A 22,681-nucleotide genomic window follows, 5' to 3' on the forward strand; every position below is an offset into this window, starting at 1 on the left:
TACAGGAAAGTAAACTGATGTGGAAGCACTGAACTTTATGGTCCAAAGTTGTTCCTTCCTGCCCCTGCTCAAGCTTGTCAGGTGCAGTGCAGGTTGCCAGTGATTAGTGCCTCTTGTCTCCTGCAGGGTACCAAAACTCATGCTAAATTGTTGGGCAATGTAACTTCAGAGAGGAGGGGAAAAAAGAGGGGCTGGGTGGCATTTGTTTTGGAACTTCAAGATAGTATGTCCGAATTTGCAGTGCCAAGATGGCTTCATCCAAACCTGGGCAGGAGATGCTTGTTAAAGAGAGAATGATAAATGGTTCAAAAGTAGTGGGACATCTTACATCCTATTACCACTATGAAAGTGGTCAGAGCTCTTATACAAGAAATGTAAAAGCTGAAAGTTAAGTCAGTTTCTTTACTTTAGTTTCTAAAATGAAACTGTATTGTTTCAAATGAGCTTTTACTAGAGGATTTTTCTGTAACATGAGAAAATTCTTTGCAAAACTACTAATGTTGAAAGTTCTTTTTCAGATGATGGATAGTTTTGATGAGTAGCTTTTTACTTTTGATGGTTTTTCTGTCCTTGCAGTTGGTATTCAGTAAGTATTTCTTTGAATAAGGAATGATGCCCAAGAATTACAGTTAGATTGACTCCACTTCTATTCTAAAGAATGAGGACAGGAACCCTTTAGTTAGAACATGCTGCATTGATTTAATTTAAAGAGGGATGCTGCTTCTCTAAATTCACCTGGGCTCATCTTCTTCATGATACTTCAATCCACAGAATTTTACTTCTTCACCCAAATTAAGAGAATTGGTCTGTGTACTTTTCCTCATTTAAATGTTCTTTTATTGGGAAATAGTTGCCACTGAAATACAAATATATCAGAACTGGGGGAGTCACTTTAGTGACATTTGGTTTAAATTTGTCTCATTATTGAGACTACCACTCGGCTACCACAGATCTAAGTTTTTGAGGAACCTGAAGTGCTTTCATATCATTTCTGTATATGACCTTCACTGGTGATACCCAGAAAATAGTCTTCATTAGTATCTGCAGCACTGCCTTGTCATAAAATGAATGAAACGTTAACATGAAAAAAATAGGTTCCTTACCTCAAAGGTCTGCTTTGCTGAAATTTATTTTTTTTGTTGTTTTTTTCTCCTTTTTCTCTTCCACCAGAAATTAATTTTAGCTTTAACGAACCTGTGGTTCAGCTGCATGTCAGCAACCAGCATGATCTGCTGCCTTTTTAGTGCTTTGCTGTGACTACCTGGAGAAGCAGCTGGCTCTGTTCTCCCGCTGCCCCCAAAAATTGTTCCTTTGTTTGACCTCTGCTCTGCTTTGCTCTGCTTGATATTTTCTTTCTTGTAACTTACAAGATGCGTTTAATTACAGTGGCAATGAATGCACTGAACACTGGAAGAATTCTAACACAAAAGCGCCCTCTCATTACAGAGCTCTCATACCTGAGTAGTTCTTCTAATTCCAGATGAATTATTCAAGGTCTGCCCAGCATAAAAAGCAAATGGATGATCATGAGGCTTTTCCTAAGAAGTTGGTGGCAGGTTGCATATGAGGAATTAATGCTTTTCCTGATGAAGTTTTATCCGGAGCAAATAGACATGCCATTGAAGCTGATATGACAATGTAAAGAAAGATAAGCTTCATACCGAAGAGGAGATGAGGCTGGGATTTCTAACCTCTTCTTTCTTCCCCTGAGCTCCCCGGTGTTTCATTTCCTGCTGCTGTTCACTCCTGGGCACTGGCTCAATAATGCTTTTGGAAATTATTCTGCACTTTTCTGTTTGAATAAGCACTAAGAATAAATTTCAGTGTTTGTCAAATAGTGCCCCATGAATTTAAATAGCTTTCTACAGACCCTGAAAAATTACATCTTAGAGCGTTATTATTATTGATTATTATGATTTAATTAGTTGTTTGCCTTGATGACTGAATAGAGTTTTATGTATATAGGTATTTTTATTCTGTGCTCTGACACTACCATGGGAATCCAACTCCCACCATGCGACACAGGGAGCTGTCGGACAGATTTGTGTTCTGCCTCCCCGGTTGCTGCCTGCATTTCACTCTTAAGTGATGCAGATGAGTCACAGGAGCTGGTCTGCAAGGGAGCGTGGGGCAAGAACCTCCAAAATTGTACTTCAGAACTACAGAAAGTTTAGTCTTGAGAGAACACTTCTTTAGTGAGTTTAGTTTTATTCAACAAAGCTGAAATGTGGGATTTTATTTCACTGGGATCCAAAGAGCAGTTAGCCAGAATTGTGCCCTGTGCGAATAAAACCAAGACTTGAAACCTTTGTCCCTAGAGGGAAAAAATTAGCAAAAGGGATTTTTTCTGAAGGCAGAAGACCTGACTTCTGCATCAGGCTGATAAACAGCAACTTCATTGCAAGAGGATTATGGAGATCAATGTGTCTGCAGTCTCTTCTGCTGAAAAAATACTCCCTGTGAATCAAGCTGCTCATTTCAACGTTGTGAATCAAGCTGTTTTGCAACATCTGACAACAAGAAATCTAGCTTTAAACTCTTAGCACAAATTTTATTTTTGCCTTTTCCCATTTTGGAGTGCAATATCCGCATTATGCATATTAGCTCTTACTCATATATTTGCAAATGTTCATTCATTTTTATTGCCTCTTCTTCATTCCTCGTGTAATAGCAGTTTGGTGAGGCTGTTTTGTAGAGCTCTCTGCAGTCTGCAGCTACTGCATGCTTGCTGAATATGCAAAGATTATGTAAAAAAATTAATTTCTATATTTATATATGCTAGTCTCAGGTCCACTCTGATCGGCATAGGGCTGGCAGAATCGAATAGTGTTTCTTCCCCATGTAATCAGTGCAGTGGAATGGTCCATATTGGAGAATGTGACTTGATCAGTGATTTGATCAGTATCCCTGATTGTTTTTAGGTGAGAGCTGGAGTTACTGCTGCTGCGCTGTGGAAGAGTCTGCTTCTGTTCATGTGTTCTTGGCTAAAATACAACTGACAACTTCATAGGCAGGGAAAGGTGCACAGCAGTCGAAGGGGAAGGATGGTGCCTGACTCATAATGGAAATTATTAGAAAAAGCATCACCACTGTGTCACCAGGGTGTAGGACCAGGACATTCAGAAAATGTGCTTCATCAACATTATCAAATAATTTTCAAATTTTCTCCTGAAAAATTAGGATCATTTTAATCAATTCAAGCTTAACTTGAAACTTAAAAGTTGTGTTGTTTTTATAACAGGAAACATATTTTATGTAAGATGAAATATTTAAAAGAGATCTGCAGGAAAAAGAACTACCAGTTCTGCTTAATCTGTGCCTTATTGTGTATATTCTTTCCTTCGTGACGATTCTTTTTATTTCTTTTAAAAAGGAATTTGAAATACAGAAATGATATTGTCCAAGAACTCAAGTATGAAAAAATGCAGTTGTTGGTTGTTGTTTACTTCTGAAATTTATAATTTTCTAGACCTAGAAATGTAGGTTTAGAATGCTGGAGTTGTACATAAAGACATTATTCGGCCTACTCTGTATGAACGGATTAGCTGGAAGAAGAGATACTATCCACATCCTTGTTGGCGTAAAATGTGTGCATATGCAACAATGTAATGGCTTTAAGTGCTTTCCTTGTGTAACTCGACTGGGTTTTGGTGGAGTCATCAAAGATAAATTTTAATTAATATCTACAGGCAAGGCGTCAGCAAATAAAAATCTCATAAATGTGCAGCGATAGAAAATAGAAATATAACAGCATTATAGAAATAGTTTCACCATCTATGTGCTGATGGCCCCTGTTCTCTGTAACAACTCTTTTTACAGTAACTCCTTTGGAATTGCTCACAAAACCGTGAAGTCAAGTCAAGCATTTCTGTCTGGTACCGTACCTCCCAGTCCCAGTTAACGACCAGTGTAGCGCAGGAGTTCAAAACACCCTGATGAACAACCAGCAGATTCAATTTTGCCTGTAATTTTTTTTTTTTTTTTGTCCTATGGCAATACTCATCAGATAGTCCAAAATTCTTTTTAGCCTCTGCCATACTGACAGGCGGGATGTCACGGGGAAGGAGAGTGAAGTGTCAGTTCTGCATGCCCTGGCGGACTGGAAGGCTGGGGTTGCTGCTGAATGATAATGGGCTGCCCTCCTACGAACGCTTCCCTGGCAGTCCTGGGCTGCCTGGTCATGCGTGAACAGCATTCAGATTTGCCACCGTCCTGAAATGTTATTATCTCAACACAAAATGCCAATATAACGATGTGGAAATGTAGAATCAGGGATGCCGGTCTTCTGCGAGTAGAGGCTTATATATATTACAAGGAACTGTTTATTTTTCCAAGGAAATTTTGCTTTCATTTAGACCTCATAATTGACCAACTCTAAGCTCCTTAACTTTTTCTCATAACGCAGAGCTGGAATTTTTGCTGTTCATTTTGAGGCACAAGGTGGAAGTCTTCAGCACAGCTACTAGAAAGCTACAAAATATGTGCTTCTCATAGTAGGAGAAAGAGAAGGATATAGATTTTTTTAATTGACATTTTATTCTGAAATTCCCTTCCTTCACAAAAGAGCATCATCCCCCCCCCTTTTCATACTATAGCTGCCCCTTATTTGTAGGTGCAAATCTGTAAAATATCAGCAACGTTCCAGATTTGCTGTACTCTAGGAAAATTTTATTCTTAGATCTTTAGGCTAAAACAAATCTTCAGCTGTGTGAAAGATCCATGGGCAGACTGTTGAGACTATGAATCTCAGAAGAAGGTTGTGCTAAAAAGGGAATCATATGCCTTCTGAGCTGCCAGATAACTGATTGTCTCTTAGCAAGGCAGGTGTTTTTCTCATATATAAAAATTAAGAATTGGAGACAGTTCAGAAGTATTGTCACTGTTAATGGGAGGGCTGAACTACTGGATTTGCAAGGAAAGATTAAAGGAATCTATATCCATCTAAGCTAAGTAAAGGAAAGGTTCATCAATAGTTGAAAGCTGTCAGCCCCAAAGTGAGAGTATTTAGAACTGCAAAAGGAAAAATTACTAGGAATGACATAAAGTTATTTAAGAAAAAAACAAAACAAGTAGAAAATATAAATATGTAGAATAGCAGTGAAAACTGTTAGACTGAGGAGTAGTTCCATGAAGAGTGTGATTGCAAGCATGACAATTGCAACTTAGGTTTGCTCCATAGATTTGAATTCCCTAGATTAGTAAATAGATAGGGCAAAAATGCTAAAAAGGAGGTATTTTATTTCATAGAGCAATCATGTGTTGAAGGTAGATGGCTGGGATGATCCCTTCTGGCTCTTCAATCTCTTTCCTGCCCTATGTGCTTTAACTGAGGCTCACTGTGATCTTATCTATGAAAAGTAATATCTTTGTGGGAACCTGAACTGTGATATTATCAAGTCTGCTCTAAGGATCTTACATATACCACTTCATCACAGATATTATTGACAGTAAGTGCTTTTACCACTTTTATATATTCTCACTGCGAGTTGTTTTACAGCAAGGCAGCCAAATCAAGAGAATTTTTCCAGACCAGCTGATAAGTCTCTTTACAAGCACTTCAGTGAATTCAATGCACTAGGATGTTAAAAGGGTGGGTTAGGACAAAAGAAGGTGTCAAAACATAACCCTCTGCTCTTGCCATCACCTCAAAGGTTATCTCCCCGCATGTAAAATTACTCGTCTTTTTGAACTCCAATTTTCCTTAATTCCTTTATTTGGAAAGTCCATCTGATCCTTTTCAGGATTCGTTTCCCCCCTTCTGATCTTCTGCTTTTGTCTCCTGTTTCCTTCCCTTGCTGCCTGCACATCGTGATTCTTTTTCAGGCTGAGTCATTATCCTTTTAAAAACTCCTAGGAAGGGCTTTTTTCTCAGTCATTCTGTCTATTTCTTAGCCAAGTGGTGCCTATAGGAAGATCAGAATAAGTATCCTGGTGCAAACCCAAGCTAGGAAGAGCTCTGTGAATTGCAGTGCCTGTAAGACAAGCACACAAGTTGTATTGTTTGGTAGCAGTGAGGTCACTTCTAGCCCTTATTCCCTGGCCATTTAGATAAACCTCCACTGGAAGTCAAAAAACCCCATTCTTCACCTTTTTCAGAACCTGAAGATTAAAACTCATCCGGTCCTGCATTTGTGTGTGTGTGATTTTGGAAATAGTTTTTTTTTTTCTCCTGCCATTTATTCTGAGTCCACAGACAACATGGCTCCCTTTCTGCTCCAAAATCTGCACAAATCCTCCCTGTACTTTGCCTACAAATGGAAATAGGAAGTATTCCCTTTCCAGGCCTGCAGTGCCTAATTCAGATTGATTATGCATGAAAAGGAATGTGTCCCAAATGCAAATGTTCCTTGTGCACTACATCTTGTGAGCAAGCAGCCGGTGTGGCTTGCTTCAGTAACTTTTATATGTAAACAGTCTTTAAAAACATAATCTACATTGTCAAAGCCTAATCTAAATGATGTACTGACATTGCGTATTTTGATATGCTGACTTGGTTTTGAATTCTCTCTGGATTGCCTGGCCCCAGATGGCCTTTTTGTGTTTTGTTTACTTTTCACTTAGCTGTCACGTATTTATTCCCATTAGATGTACAAAGTCAATGGGTTCAGCGTCGTTTTACAGCTTAGTTGGCTGATATGGCATAGGAAAAGTGCTGAGTGAAGCCGAGCACAGAGGGTCAGGAAAAAGCATCATGATGCTTCAGGTCTGACATAGAGACCAACGAAACAGAAAACTGGTAAAAGATCTGGCAAAGCAGTTAGAGATTTTTTTATATTTTTTTCCAGAAAAACATTATTTGAGTGGAAAGTGGAAAGTCACTGAAATAAAGAAGGATTTGCTTGACTGAATTTCTGGTTTTAAAAGCTTGCTTCTGAATAAATGCTGAAATGTTATATACACCCTATATATTTAAGTGAAAAGAAAAATGTGAGTTTGTTTCAGATATGAAAGGATAGTAAAACGTTACTTTAAAAGCTTTTCAAGATAATGAGTTGTTCTGGATTTATCTTAGTCAAACAGTTAAAATGGCTTATATGATCATGCTGTTCAAAAGTCTTTGAAGATATGTGGAAACACTTCGTGCTGAGAAAAATAATCCCAAAAAATCTAGTTGGTGTGATCTTGCCCGCAATCATGCACAGAGCCCAAAAGACACATGGATGTTCATGATGTCTATGGCAACCTGAAACGTGCACCATCTTGAACAGTGGTCTTCTGTCTGGATAGCCATGCATACCCTCCCACGCTTCTCCCAATGCGAATTCCTACCTTCCCTATAAAGGGTTGGTTTTTTCAGCTCAAAGGAAAAAAAATAAGGGGGGGATTTGGGGTGGAATTTAGTACTGATGGAGGGAGACCAATGTTTCCTTTGTTCCCTGAAGAACAGGATTCCTGCATGGGGCTGTTTCCCTGACAGCATGTTGTTCTCAGACCACGTTTCTTCCATTTCTGGTGAGGGGCTCAGCCAAAGCACCGCATGGCACCGGTCACAGCGTGCTGTCTTTGCTGAGAGCTGATGGGCACTCAAACTTTCCTTACTTTAAAGAAGACTGTGCTGAAACCGCCATGTGTTTAGGCGCGCTGGCCTCCGTTTGGACTTGAGAGTCTGCAATCTGAGCTCTTGCTATGTCTATTGCAGGTGAAACACGGGAACTATGCCTTTGTGTGGGACGCAGCAGTGCTGGAGTATGTGGCCATCAACGATGCAGAGTGCTCTTTCTACACCATCGGAAACACGGTTGCAGACAGAGGGTACGGGATCGCACTGCAGCACGGCAGCCCCTACCGAGACGTGTTCTCACAAAGGTAAGCGTTTGGAGAAGGCAGAACAGGTCCTAAGGGAAGGTGTCTCTCTCAGCTCTGGACCCTTCTTCTAATTTAATTTTCTTTGAAGGGAAAACATCTTGTGTTTGTTATCCACTTCATTTCTTACATTGGCATTCATTTCCTCGGAGACGTAGGATTATTCACTTTTTTAGAAACTGCATTAAAAATGCTTCATGTTGCTCTAATTTGAATTGTTCTTGTTTCTTTTGGAAAACATTAATGAGATAAGCTGAACATCATTAGCAGGAAAATGAGGAAAGAGTTGATTCATTTGTTATAGAGGGACAGCATAACTCAACCCTTCTTGTTACAGGAGCCTTTTCTGAAAGAGAAAAAGGTAAACTTGGACACTGATTGGAAAACTCAAGGGAATGAACAAGAACATTTGATGTTTCAGTGAAAAGACCCCTATTCCTACCCAAATACTTAGGTGCTTATCCCAATACTAATTGATCTCTTGGGTTACAAAAGTGAGATCTCTAGAGATGCTTCTGGTACTGTGTTTCTACTAGGATCAGACCACTCAATTAATAGTATGTATTGTGCCTTTGCAGTATTTCTGCTTCACTCTAGTACTGATTCCTAAGTCAGGATGTGTGTGAAATGTAAAAAACAAAGATTTAAAAAGTGTAATATCTATGGTCTGGCTCTTAGGAGAAGATGTGGACTAATCTCATGATCCTTTTCCATTCTGAACCTATTCTCTCAATTCAGTTTCTATTGGTTTGTTTTAGACGCATGTAACAAAATTTTACAGTTGCTGTGATGGAATTTCTTTCGTGTGGTTGCTTTAGTGAACATGAGCAATTATGTCATACAAATATGTAGCTCCCTTCAGGCTATTGCCTTTGTCTTCAGCCCATAGAACCAGGTAGGGGTAAAAGTAGTCAGTAAGTAACAACGTGGAGATTCAGAGGCATCACTGTCTGTTCACACATACCACGTGAACAGAGAAGGCTTGAATTCTTTGAATCTGTTCTATGCTGGGAGCTGAATTTGTGCTGACGTAGCAGTAACATAATACAAAAGTTCACAGGACCAATGAAAAATTCAATTTCAATGAAGCATATATGCATTTTATAGGGCTGGCTCTGCTAAAAATCTCTGGCTCTGTAATGTTCGGGCTCTCCATGCCAAACAAAAGAGTAAAACTTCTTCCTGTAATCTTTCTAAGAAATGCTCCCATGTGTTAGAGATCTCTGGTGCTAGACATCTCAGGTGCTAGTCAAGGTGTTAAACCATCCTCTTCAGAGCGTTACCTGGGAAGTCTTAAGTACAAAAATTTGAAGGCATAGGGGAGCTTCATGGTCTGTGTCTTTATTACTAAATACAGTGAATCTGCCAAGTGGCATGGCTCGGCTCATGCCGGCACAGCTGAGCATTCTTCATCCCCACTGCCACCACTCTCCAAGTCAAGGAGGATGTATCCAAACCGCTCCTTAAGGACTGTTTCTGACATTATTTATATACTTGTTATAGTTCTCAGTACATGGGGGAAATGGTCACAGCTGGTTCTGGTAAGCAATTATCTTCTTTGTCACAATATTCAGTACCTGGAGAGACTAGGTTACATCTTCTTCTGATACCCTGCCTTTAGCAACTTCTGGGTCATTGGTCTGTGCAGTACAATTTTATTTCGTAACAAAATTTCAGCATTTCAGTGTATTATTATATCTTGAAGGTGTAAGAAAGCAGAAAGAAGCATAAAAATGTGCACACATATAGCTCTTTTTATCTGAAGATTTTCAAAGTAATATTTAAATATTTGTATCTCTCGGTGGAAAGTAAATGCTATTTACATTTAATGCTTAGGGAATCCATAGCATAAGGAGATTTAAATGAATTCCTAAGGTCAGATGTCTTACCCTGATGGAATCGGGGATCGTAGCCACTCAGATTTCCTCATTTTCCATTTCCTACTATAGTTAATAGGGTTCAGGTGGATGAAGAAAGGGATTATTTGTGAGACATTGGGCCACAGGAGGGTCTGGATGGATATGCAGAACTTAGCCCTGATGAAAAAGTAACTCATTACACTATCAAGAGTAATGGTTGAACAGAGAAATTGGAATTTGCTGAGAGTGATGCTACCTACTGGAGAAATTAGGGAAACTGAGATATATATTCTGAAATGTGTGTGCTTCCCCATAAATTTTTATTTCTTCCTTATGAAAGCATATTATATTGCACTTCTTATTATGTCCATAAATATAAATTTACAGTTTGAAGCTGTGAAACACCATATAAGAAACAAATACATGAAAGAGAAAGCATGCTTATAAGGTAGCTTACAAGGTTTTGTTCTGAAACCCTTCAGTACTGTTCTTTATGATTACTTCCATGTGGTTTTCACAAATCATCCTTTTCTTCCTAATGAAAAGGCTGAACAACCTTCAGCTGCTGTAGCCTGCATGCTAAATAGAGAGAGAAATAGATTTCACTGGATAGGATTAGCAAATGTTCACATGAATATTTCACATTCTTTAATGCAGTAGGGAACTGGTTTGAAATATATTGGCATTTCTTGATCTTTCCCCAAATAAATATATTTATGTGAAAATACAGAGCTTCTCTTTTATGAAATTTCATACAAACCCATAAGCTGCACAGCGTTAAATCCCTAGGGTGCAGCTGTAAAAGGTCTGGCAAGCTTACAGGAGATTTTGGTCTCTGTGCAGGAATCATGGGCACGAGTTTAAGGCTTTCATTACCTTTTCTGAACATTCAAGCTATTTCCAGAGAAACAGGAAAAGAGATAGTGAGGTGTAAGCATCCACCCCTTCTTTCCAATGCTACACGCCATGAATTGCAGTCAAGATAACACTGTGGTAAATTTTAGGCATTTGGGATTTCCAAAACCACTCTGGGATGTCTGTTATGTTGTTCTCCAAGGGATTAACACATGCAAAATACTGTGGCCTTTGGGGATTGCAGCCATATTCACCTGCTCTGTGAAGTATTCCAGTCTCTATGGGAGTTTACCCATCAGGCTACTTAGGAAAGGCATTAAACCTGCAATCAGCATTAAATGCTGAGGTGCCAGCAAAACACAGCTGGGGCCTTGTAAAAATTAAATCCCCTGATGTCATTTCCTTCCATAAGTGATCATGATGGAGTGCCCCTTTATACCCTGGGTAATTTGTGAGGTGCTAAAAGGAAGCCTGAAACAACCAGGAACGTTGTGAGAACCAAAGCTGTGGTGGCTAGTGGTCATGTACCTGTGTTTGAGGTGTGGGACCATGGCTGGTGACCACCTGGTTATCTGGTACCCACCTCACTGACGAGGCAGACACGCTGTGGTGCCCCAAGCACAGTGTGGGGCTGATGCTGGCAGCCACGCTGCTCCCAGCCTCCAGCTGCTGCTACCAGTTAGTGCCCCTGTGTTTGCATGGGACGTGGTCCTGCCAGTGTGGAATGAGCCTCCAGTTACAAAGGAACCAGAAAGTGAGGATGGGTATGGCTACGTCTATGGCTAAATTAACACAAAATGTTCAATATATACTTAATATACACTTGATTTTAAGTTGATGCAATTAAGCAAGTATCATATGGGAATGGGCTGCCGTTGAGGTACATTTGCTTGCGTTGGTTCATATTGCATTTATAAATTTACACATGTAAGATGATGCCTATACTCTTCAGAGAGAAGAGAGAGTGCTCCCACATGTTTGAACTGATGCGGTTTAAAATCAGAATTATTCTTACAAATGAAAGTTTGGGTATAGGGAAATATTAGTGAAGCATGTGGCAAAATGCACATCACTTAGAAACTCCATGCACATTTGCCAAGCTGGGCTTTTAAAAAATTAATTCCAGCCACACCACAGAAGATGAAGCCCTGTTCGGGATTATTCTTTCCAGACTCAAGGAAATCTAACATTTTGGGGATGAACAAAATGTTTTTGATGAGAAAAGTTATACCATTTAAAGCGCAATACTGATATGCCTTCAAAAAAGCATTTTGTGCAGGTGCAGTTCAGTGGAGGAAAAGGGTAACCAAGTGAAAGCACTGTAAAGAACCTGCTCTTTGAGACCTCTCTTTTCTGCATGCAGAAAATCTCCTCTAGGCCAAAACAAGGGCATGAGCAGCAATGAGTGGTCCGACTGCAGAATGAGACAGGCTTTTTGCTGTGTTGGGATGGCAAAGTGGCCAGCTGGGGTCCCACGCAGCACCTGTGACTGCTTGGTGCTCTCCCTGAAAACAGGTGCTTCAAGTCCATCCTGAAAATAGGTGTGTGGCTTCAGAGTGAATAGTATAGAAAATAGTCTAGGTAACATTTGAATGATGGACCTGTTGCAGCGTCCTGATGACTTTGTTCATCTGTTGCAGATCTTAATGGTCTCTTAATGATCTCTGAGCCAGTTGGTGTGCTCAGGTAGATCGCTGGCCCCTTTTCTTTGCCACTAAGACTTAACCTTCTGAGCACCAGCAGTCCCCAGGCAGCGTGTCAGTTTTCACTCTATCTCTCTATCTATTTTTCTTTCAAGGTAATGACAGGGGCTTTAATAATGGGAACTGCCAAATTTCCTAGGAGAGTTTGAAGAGAATGTGTCATTTGGTTCCTGAGGAACTGTATGCTGACACTAAATTTGACACCTCTTAAGGAGTCTTTTCAGCCCTAAACTTTAAAACTTCCATTGCACCCCTGGGAGGTATGAATATAATTGCAAACTCTTTCCAGAGTATTTCATAGGATGTCTGTGCCTCCTGAAGCTCAGCAGCCATGGCTCAGGTGCCGTGCTGGGGGCTGCTTTCTGGTGAGGGTCGAGGAGGGGGTGACAGCAAAGTGACATCCCCGCTTTCTCTGCTGGCTAACTCTTTTCTTCTGTGCTACAGTCCTGGCCACACAGCTCAGTAGAGGAAACAATTTGATTTCATACTCATCAGAGGCTAGTGGCCAGCTTTTCACTTAATTAGAAGCCGGCAACACCCAGTGCCACCAAAAAATCAAGCCATAGTTGTTTTTCATTCCTCATATCCCAAGAGCATCTGTGTGCATTCTGCCCCAAAGACTTCACTTTTAAATGAAAGGAAACAGTGACGATAAAAAAAAAAGAAAGAAGAGGAGACTAGATTGTCCTCAGAATTCTACTGTGGGCCTCTTGCTTGTTATTCATCAGCTGTGTTTCCCCAGACAACACGCACCCCGAATGAGCACCAGCTTAGGGACACATAACGTTGCCTGTGTGCTGGAAGCAGCAGCAGCAGTCACAAACCTGCTGGTGGTCATCTGTGAGAGGTGGGGCACGCGATAGCATATCGTATGAAAGGTGCAACTACCAGATAGCTTCTGCGGGAACCTCAGACTGAATTTTGTGAATAAATCACAAAAAGTCTCACAGTGTTTGTGTTGCAGCTAGAAGAACAATCACTTCTTTCTGTCCTGAGGGAATAAAGAAATGGAGACTTATAATGATTTCCCCATAGCAAACCTAAAGACACCCCACGGGCAGCAAGGGATGCGCTTTCAGATGTCCAAACCTTTGGAGGTGAGGAGGAGAGCCACCGTGTAGCATTTCAGACTCCCCCTTAGTAAATTATTAGGGTTATGCTTTAAATAAATGCTATGGATTTTCTCTTGTCCTCTTTTTATCTTGTCAGCAAAACCCTGAGTTTTAAAACGTTCCTGCCCTGAGTCATAAATATGTTTTCTTCCTGCCTCCTCGCTATTAATTCTCTCTCCTTAGATTTTTATTCTGTGTCTTGGAGGTCACTGGTGTCCAAAGTCCCCGGTGCAAGGAAAATTACTTCTTTCCTAACTACCCTGATTTCTTCTTCTGAGTCCTTGGGACTTATGTACCCCTATCTTTGAGGAGATTCCCCCCTCCATTTGTTTGTTTGTTTGTTTTTTTAAATGAAAACCCTTGAGTGTCCGTAAGTCTCTGATTTATCTTTTACTACCTATGGGAAAAATAAGAGTTTTGGATTGCATCCTAACCCTGCAGAGGAGTGCTCATAATGATCTAATTGGATTTTTCATGATTAAATACAGTGATCATCTGAAGAACGGTGGATGCCTTAGTAAGAACTCGGCTTTGTTTTGCCTCTGTTATTTGCTTAGAATTGAAATACTGTTCTGAGCTGTATATATAAAATTCTGCATAATACAGCAGAGAAACTAGTAAAATTCCCTTCTAAAGAACATTTTTCTTATTTTACAAGAAAATTAGAAAACTTTGCAAATTGGGAGAATTATTTGACTTGAAGCAAGCTCCTGAATTTAAATAAGAAACTTTAATTCTTAGAGCTTGCCCTTGGATCATGTCACAAGTTCATATAACTGAAATTACATTAGTGAGAGGGAAAAAAATAAAAATTAATTCCAGATTTTTGAGCTGTCTGACATGAGATTCCGGTCTTAATCGATTCAGATATAGTCACTGTTAAGAAAAGCCCTAACTTCAGAGTTGCACATAATAACAAGACAGTTTCTCAGAGAGCAAGGATACTAAATAAAAAAGTGCCTCTAGTGACACACCAATGTAATATTTCTTGACCATCCAAAACAACAGTCTATCCTTATTTTTTACTGTCTACGTAAGACTTGTAGGAGTGAAACAGAGAATTGCATCGGGCCCTAGGTCTTAAAACACATCCACCTTCCTTTTTCCTGAGCCAAGTCCTCCAAGATAAACTGCAATTGGCCTTCACGCTGGGAAACTCACCTTGTTGGAAGTGGTGGTCAGCCAGCCGCCTGCCCCGACGGAGCTGCAGGGCGGTTGCATTCTGCACAGCTCACTCCCAGACCTCCAAATCCAGGCTGAAGACCTGCAACCTCAAATAGATTAAGAGAAAACATGTAGCTTCATTCTGATTTTAAAAAAAGCCATCCATTACTTCATATAAAGCCCTAGCAGACAGCTTTTGTCCCACCACTGTTCTCTCTTCTTCTTTCTACCAAGGCAACGACTGTTCGATCCAAGTTTACAGTGTTCTGTAATCCTGTATGAGCACGTTGCTAATAGCTTTTCCCAAGGACCAGATGATCTAACATTGTCCCTTTGCAATTCTACTCCACTAACTGCCTAATGCAGAGCTGCAGGTTTTGAAGATTCCTGCACTGTCATCAGAAGTGTTTCTTGGCTTTATAATCCACTCGCATCTCACTTGGTAGCTGGGGCTGTTGGCTGCAGGACTGCAGAGAAGCTGTGGCTGCCACACATCATGTTGTGAGAGCAGGAAAAATGGTTTTATTGCTTCCTGATGGTGTGCCTCTGGTGCCTGCAGGTCTCACCATAGACTCATCATCAGAAGTTGAAAGAGAGGGAGATGCCTACAGAAACAAAGACTTTAGCAAATTCTTAATATGCTGTCATATTAACTCATGAGGTGGGTTAAAAGATTCTGCAGCAGGTCTGAAGTTTATAACATACATATAATAGAAAATTAATTAATGAAAACATATAAAGGCAGTGAGCAGATTAGTGGGCTTTTTAAATATAATGATAATTGATGAAGTTAAAGGATTTTGAAGTAGCAGCACTACGATGAAGCATAAGAGGATAAGTTAAAGGATTGTGAAGTAGCAGCACTACGATGAAGCATAAGAAAGAAAATCATAAGGGAATGGCATTAGATCTTCTCACCTTCAAATACAGATCTATGAGAATCAGAGAGCTGCCTGCTGGCTTCATCATGGGAAGATACTTCTGCATCCAAACGACACTGGGGTGAAAGAATTCCTGCTCAGTGGAAAAGAAGTGCCATGAAAAAGACAGCTTCATGCCTTCTCTTTTTCCTAATCAATGCTTGCTTTCAGAAAGGGCACTGCATTCAAAGTGTCAGAAAGGCAAGCCAGGTAAGCTCTTTATGGGTATTAATTCCCCATCATTACCCATGAACCATCCCAAAGAAAACAGTCTAATTGTAATGTGTTAAATTGCCAGCACATATCACTTTGCAAGCTATTTCTTGCTACTTTTTATCCCCTTCTATAGCCCTAGGCACCGCAGACTTGGTGTGTAAAATGACCAGATATTAGCCAGCAACGTGTGTGCAGTACGGTCTGTGGAAGCAGCATTGCTCATCGAACTATGTGCAAGGAACGCTTCTTGTAAGCTGAGTTGTTCATGTGTTTTAAAGTTTTATAGAGTAAGTGCAAGGCTGCAGAATTTGAACTGCCTGGTTATAAATCTGATGATAGTAAAGCTAAAAGAAGTCTCAGTGAGTGGCTTCCGTCCAAAAACTTGCCTTTTTATGCATTCCTAAAGAAGAGATTAGGTTTACGGTTAACGCACACTTTCCTGTAGTACATCTTTTTGTTTTCTGATTAGCTTCTCTTACCTTTGTGTGTGTCAGTCTCAAGAGGAGCAGGTTTAAGTTCTCACTGCAACTCAGCTGGGCAGCAGCCTCGCCTTTAAAGCGGGGGGGGGGAAGCAAGTGCAAAGCTTTCCCTGCAAATAAGAAGGATCCAGCCACGCAGCTATCTTGACAACAAAACTGTAATAACCACAAATAAGGGTTTAGCTCACCTACCCCATGCCAGCACCACCTGCCCAAGGTTCCTGCCTCTTGACCTAAGTTGCTCAAAACACTGGTCATCCTATTTCAGTTAAAATGAGCAAGAGTAGCAAAACGGTAGAGAATAATAGATCTTTCCTAACCCATTTTGTTGGCTTAAAAGGTAATTAACCTTTAGCTCGACCATAAAGCTAGTCTTCAGCTGGTCCTGTTTTCCAGATAAAAATGAAAAGCTTTTCCCTGAAAATGAAGCTTGTTTTCAAAGCTGAAATATGCTCTGGTAAATAGTGAACTTAGTGGTGTGACAGCTGAGGGGATTTATCCGTACTCAAGCCAAGAATTTTGCTCTTGTCCGTGGAACTGTTGCACCAGCGGCTGCCTCAGTCCGCAGAGATTTCCCCTGCCATAAACCACCTGCTATTCGTCACCCATCCTTGAATTGTCTGTAGGCAAAGGAAGGTGCTAGTCTTGCTTGATGACTTTTTGGAGTCAAGTCAGGTTCGGAGGTGGGGCTAGGAAAAAGGAGTCTGTGGAAAATCTCCAGAACGTAGAGCCAAGGAAGGGTTTGTAGCAGAGGTGTCTTCCTTCACTGAAACAACATGTGAGGAAGAAGAAAGCTGGTTGCAGGGACAGAGGGAGTGAGAGGAGAGGCACTGAGAAGAGAGAGGATCTGGGTTCTTGTGAATGGTTGTGGCGGTTGAAAAAATTGAGCCTTCCTTATTGCTCAGCTTCATGCAGGGTGGAGATTACCAAAGTGAGAAATCTGACAAAACTACCCAGAGAAGCTTTCTGCTCTGCCTCAGAGCAAGCCTGAGAGGTAGGTTGCTCCCCAGAGCAATCAGGTGGAAACGGGGAGGAGGAGTTGGACAGTGTCTCCAGCAAGGTCACTAGTGTGTCTGAGTGCAGTGGTTGGAGAGGATTGGATTAGTTAGAGGGTGAAGGTGGGGTGGGGGAGCCCTTACTCTCTGAATGTATGGGGCCTCAGCAGCCTCAACGGAAAAACGCTCTATGGATGAGGTATCACAAGGTCTTAAAGGACCTCTGTCCTAATCCCAAGGAAGAATTAGTGGCGGCAAGGAAACCGAGGCAGTAAGATGCGTAGAGGCTTGTGTCAAGATTTTTGTCTGGCGTAGTGTAAACAGTAAGTGTGCTTGGAAAATTTCCGTGCTGTATGTTTCAGTTAGCACACAGTCTGGCTGGGCGGCACTGCATTCCGCAGTCACCAAAGACCTGAGTGATGGGAAGCAGGCAGGTGGGCACCCGGAGAGCACACCCAGCTGTCCTGCTGCTGCAGGAGTCACCAAGCCAGGTAGAGAAGTCCCAAGGCCGTGGCTTGTCCTGGCACCGACACGACAAGGAGCATGAGATTGCAGCACATCAAAGCCCAGGCAGGGGCAGCAGGAGTGCTTAACGAGGCTGTGCCAGGCAGATCCAAATTTCCCTTGAAATATTTCACAGACCTAGTCCCTAGCATTGCCCTGGCTCATAACAGGCTCCCCAAAAAAGCTCACTTTGGCTCTGTAGTTTTTTGAGGGGTCAAAACAGATAGAAGCATTCACTAACATGAATCAGTTGGGTGTGTTTGGGTCCCTTACTTGCACAGTGTATTTTATTTGCTGCGTTAGTGCCAATCGAATTAGGTTAGTCCAAAAATGAAGCAGGGCCCTGATCCCAGCTGTCATAGCCCTGATACCTTTTATAAAAACCAAGTGGTTTTCCAAGACCCAGGTTTTGTACTTAAACATGGCTTCATTCTGCTTTATGACTAAGTGCAAGCGGAAAAAAAGGATGATATGGCCAAGGAAGAACTGTGCTTGCCACTTTATTCATAAAAAAATTTTGCAAAGTGCATAGTAATTTGCCATTGTAACCACCTGCACGTAGAGCTTTCAGTGCAGAGCTCTGACACTGTATTTAGTTCATACTTTGACTGCTCAGCTAAAACTTCCATTTGTATGCATTTATTCTGCTTCACACATTATGTTATCAGCCACTTTCAATATTTCAAAGTCACAGCAGTCTTTTTCTGACATACATTTGTCAGAATGAACTGCCTTGATTGCTGTTATTACAGACTGCAGTTCCTGACTAAGGGAAAAGTCTTATATGGAACCAGAATATTGAAATTTCTCAATAAAACAATAGATAAACCAGAATAAAATTAGACTGAATGAACAGAAATAGATGTTTTAAATGGCCAGGCAAAAAAAAAAAAAAAAAAAAAAAAGGGGGGGGGGGGGAGGGGAGAAAGAGTGCATAGTAATTTGCCATTGTAACCACCTGCACGTAGAGCTTTCAGTGCAGAGCTCTGACACTGTATTTAGTTCATACTTTGACTGCTCAGCTAAAACTTCCATTTGTATGCATTTATTCTGCTTCACACATTATGTTATCAGCCACTTTCAATATTTCAAAGTCACAGCAGTCTTTTTCTGACATACATTTGTCAGAATGAACTGCCTTGATTGCTGTTATTACAGACTGCAGTTCCTGACTAAGGGAAAAGTCTTATATGGAACCAGAATATTGAAATTTCTCAATAAAACAATAGATAAACCAGAATAAAATTAGACTGAATGAACAGAAATAGATGTTTTAAATGGCCAGGAAAAAAAAAAAAAAAAAAAAAAAAAAGGGGGGGGGGAGAGGAGGACAAGGCAGGATTTTGTAATCCCACACAACAAAATAAATCTGGAAAAATCACTTTTTTTAAATTGCTCTTTGCTGCTGCCTGGTAGTGAATCAGTAAAGTGTGTCTTACTTGGACTTCCTCTTAATCAAATACTTTATCATATTCCTCTAATGATCGCTCTCAATAGAAGGGTTTTAATAATCAGTCTGTTATAGTCACAGCCCAATATAACGAGGGGTTTTGCCCTAGCTGGAGAAGGTGCTTACACTCCTGATTAAGTCCTGGTGGTAGTAATTTATCATGGCACATTAGCCAGTCTCTCTCTCACATGTGCTTAATAACATGCAGAGGCTCTGCTAGTTCACTCTAAAAGCTCAGTTTAGGGCTGAACCTGGGGAGAAGCACACTTGTTTGGTAAGGTAATGATCCTTTTATACTTATTGTAATTAAAACAGTTTTTTTCCTTATATTTGCTATTGTTGTCTTCAGCTGAAAGAGTAGTATAAGTGAATTTCCAAAACAGTAAAGAGAAGCTGCCATTTAATTACCTTGCTTTGTAAATAACTATAGACTAAAGCATCTCCCAGCAAAGCAGAAAGGTTTCAATTCTTAACAGGAATGAAAGAGCAAAATAAGTTTACTGGATGTAGTTTCATTGGTGGGATGCCTAAACATCATCAAAGAGATCATTGGTGTCTACAAAGATATCAGATTCTTACAGAAAGCCCATGGGACAAATAAGCTGTTGGTTTGATTTTGGTGTTTTTGTTAGAAATTCAAATTTTTTTAATTAAAAAAAACCCAACCTCCATTCCAGTCATATTTGGGGAGAAAAGTAGCAGAGTAGTACACATGGATTTGCAGCATTGAGAGCGGGGATTAGATCAAGGACTGAATGTTTTGGCTTTGGTTGTGATATTCCTAGAGCAGCATGTGAGAGGAAGCATGCAGAACTGAGCCTTGACTTAGCTGAGAAGTATAAACTCTATTTTGAACATTGTTTGGTTGTATTAATTTTCCTGGGTTTGTAGGACTTCAGTTAATTAGCAATGGATCTTCAGATCATGGAATTATGCCAGATTTATAGTAGTTTAGCTGGTAAATCCTATAAATATGTCTTTTGCATAGTTTAGCTGTAAAGCTCAAGATTAACATCCGCATGAAATAGGACGTTTATGTTCATTTCTTTTTTTTGCCTGTGAAGCATTATGCAAAGCTGCAGAAACGTGTCAGCTCTGAGAGTCACGCTCGTGCAGCCAATGGAGTTCACCCACAGCATCAAATCCCCCTGCGTTCCTCCACTATTTTATATAAATCTGAAGAAAATCGTAAAACCCATGGAAGAAAAGCAATTGAAAATGAAGCATGGTTAAAACCCAGAGGAAGCGAAAGTTTGTTGATCTTCGTGTCCCTCTTAAATTAGAAACACCCACAGTGCTCATTTTTAATTTTTTTAAGAGTAGCAATCTTGCTTCAAGTTAAATATATAATTCCTCCTGAAAATAAGGGGTTTTAGAAAGAACCACTGACAAGTGTTTAACCCAAGAACAAATATCTCCGTGGCTGCATAGATAACTAGGTTGCTGTGGTGGCAGCAGTGCTCATATTTTATTCTTACCCCCAAAGTGAAATATTTGTATGGGTAGCTGGGCTGGCAGCAGAGAGCAAAGGAATAGCGTGTAGCGATACGTTCTCCTGCGGCTTTACAAGCCCAGGGGTTGTCAGTCCCTCTTGCAGTGGGAGACTCAGCTCGGGGGGATGCCCGGCACATCCAAGGTGACTCTACAAATCACTCACCCAGCGAGCAAACCCCTCGCTTCTCCCACCACCCCTTTTCTGCCCATTTTCCCAGCTTTTCCTTCTTTATCCCTAGCGCAGACCACAGGGCTTAACCGTTTACTTGCTCTGAGGCCTTTTTTTGTGGAAGAAATCCAGGGTGGGTTTGGCATCGGGGGTTTTTTAAGGGCTGGAGGTAGAAACGGCCTCTCTGCTTCCACCAAGAGCTGCAATAGCTGAGATGAAGGGAAGGTGCCATGGGCTGCAGGCAGGCACAGCAGCCTTCCTCTCCCTCCTGCCAGCTTTATTGCAAATTACCTGGTGCTTTGGCACCACTGACTGTTTCCTTCTTTTCTGCCCAAAGCGCTTTCCTGCCGCTGCTTCAGTTAACGCAGACCCATTTAGCTGCATCCGTGTCTTGTAGAAAAACCTCTTGTCCCTTGAGCTGCCAAAGAGGGACAGTGGTACGTGGTGGGGTCCTGTGGGGTGAAGCCTCAAAAACAAAACGGGTGTTTGGGATCAGTACCGTTGCTCATTGTGAAAGAGAGAGGATTTTTTTTTTTTTCCCCCAGTTTCTAGGAAGTGTGAACGGTTTGTCTATTCATGGGGCTGACCTGTCGTCATCTTTTTTTCTTGTATTAGAAAAAAAGCCTGGGTAACCAACTCTCACCAGGAGACTTCTGTCCTAGGCTGGCAGGACCGGGAGCAGACCACGCTGTGCTCCTTGCAGCCTATTGCAATTCAAGGTGATTCCCACCGTGCTGCATTTCAGGTTCAATCCTGAAGATGTGCTTGCTCACAGAGAAGCTTTCTCATCCCCCACAGGCACTTGCATACACACCAATATCTTTTTTTCAAAATGAGGAAAAAGCAGAGATGCCGGCCCTTCATCTTGGCTAGGCAAAGATAAGCTCCTTGCTAAAATTTTTAAATGTTACAGCCCTTTAGATCACTAATATACATCTAGCTGATCCTTTACAGCTGGAATTATCGCAAGGCTGAATCTTAATAGTAATAGTGCAGGTTATCTCTGTGTAAATAGCATGGTATCTTTATGCAGCAGGAGAAATGCTGCAGGTCTCAACTGACGTATTGATCTGGATAAACAGGATAGTTTATTCCTATCTGGAGGTACCTTCTTAAAGTTCAGTTTGTGATGCTTGCAGGTAAAACTGATGATTTACTCTTCCTGGACAGGCAAAATGGTGTGCTGCCTACAAACCAAAGCCTTTTTCTCTGTAGGCCTGATGCTGGACTTCATGAGATATTTGCTATATTGCCAGGGCTAACGTAAACATTGCGTCTGGGTGAGAAGGGTCCTTATTTCTGTCTGCTGTTCTTTTCAGCCCTCTGTATCAGTGGTGCTTGCCTTGAGGTGTAGTGCTTTGACAGCAGGGTTGCAGGAAGCTTTCTTGGCAACGTTTGCTTTTCTACAGAATTGTTTCTTGGCTGGAGGTTTATTACCCACTCTGAACTTAAGCCACTGAAAGGCTTTCTTTCAGAGAAGTTTCAGCTACGTTTTGGACTTGGTTTTAATGAAATGGAGTAATTTGTGGTTGAAGGGGAATAGTATGATATTCAGGGATTATTTTTTAACTCAAAATGGAGAACAAATTACAAAAATTATAAGGCGATTGCTCAAGGCATTGTCAATCAGAACTGCTGCTCTTAGCACATCGTTTCTCCTGCTTTATCATGTCTACTCCATGATAATACTGTAGTTAGCTAAATTAGCTAATATTAGCTAGATATGTCACTTTAATGTCATTAGAAACTCTTAAACTGAAATCTTTGTTAAAGTTGAAAGTAGAAACCCATTATTTGATAGAAAGAAATAGAAAAGAATGCTTATAATAATTCCAGGATCAGTCATCATAAAATGAGTAAAGTCTGAATTAAGGTTCCACATCAAAGAAACTTGAAGGTAAGGGATGCAATTAATTCAGTTAGCCAACTCCAAATCAGCCCTGTAATGATGCCAAGCA

The 22,681-nt window shown here is 40.8% G+C and overlaps 1 protein-coding gene across 2 annotated transcripts in view; it reads left to right on the top strand.

Moving 5' to 3' along the window:
* Nucleotides 1-22,681, top strand: part of GRID2 (glutamate receptor, ionotropic, delta 2) — a 730,075-nt gene that overhangs the window by 652,722 nt on the left and 54,672 nt on the right. For both annotated transcript variants that reach the window (XM_014942655.1, XM_014942664.1), the window contains exon 14: nucleotides 7,640-7,806. In XM_014942655.1, coding sequence (XP_014798141.1) covers nucleotides 7,640-7,806 — 167 coding nt within the window. The remainder of the gene's footprint in view (nucleotides 1-7,639; nucleotides 7,807-22,681) is intronic.

The sequence above is a fragment of the Calidris pugnax genome, unplaced genomic scaffold (assembly GCF_001431845.1).
Source record: "Calidris pugnax isolate Ruff unplaced genomic scaffold, ASM143184v1 scaffold15, whole genome shotgun sequence".
NCBI lineage: Eukaryota > Metazoa > Chordata > Aves > Charadriiformes > Scolopacidae > Calidris > Calidris pugnax.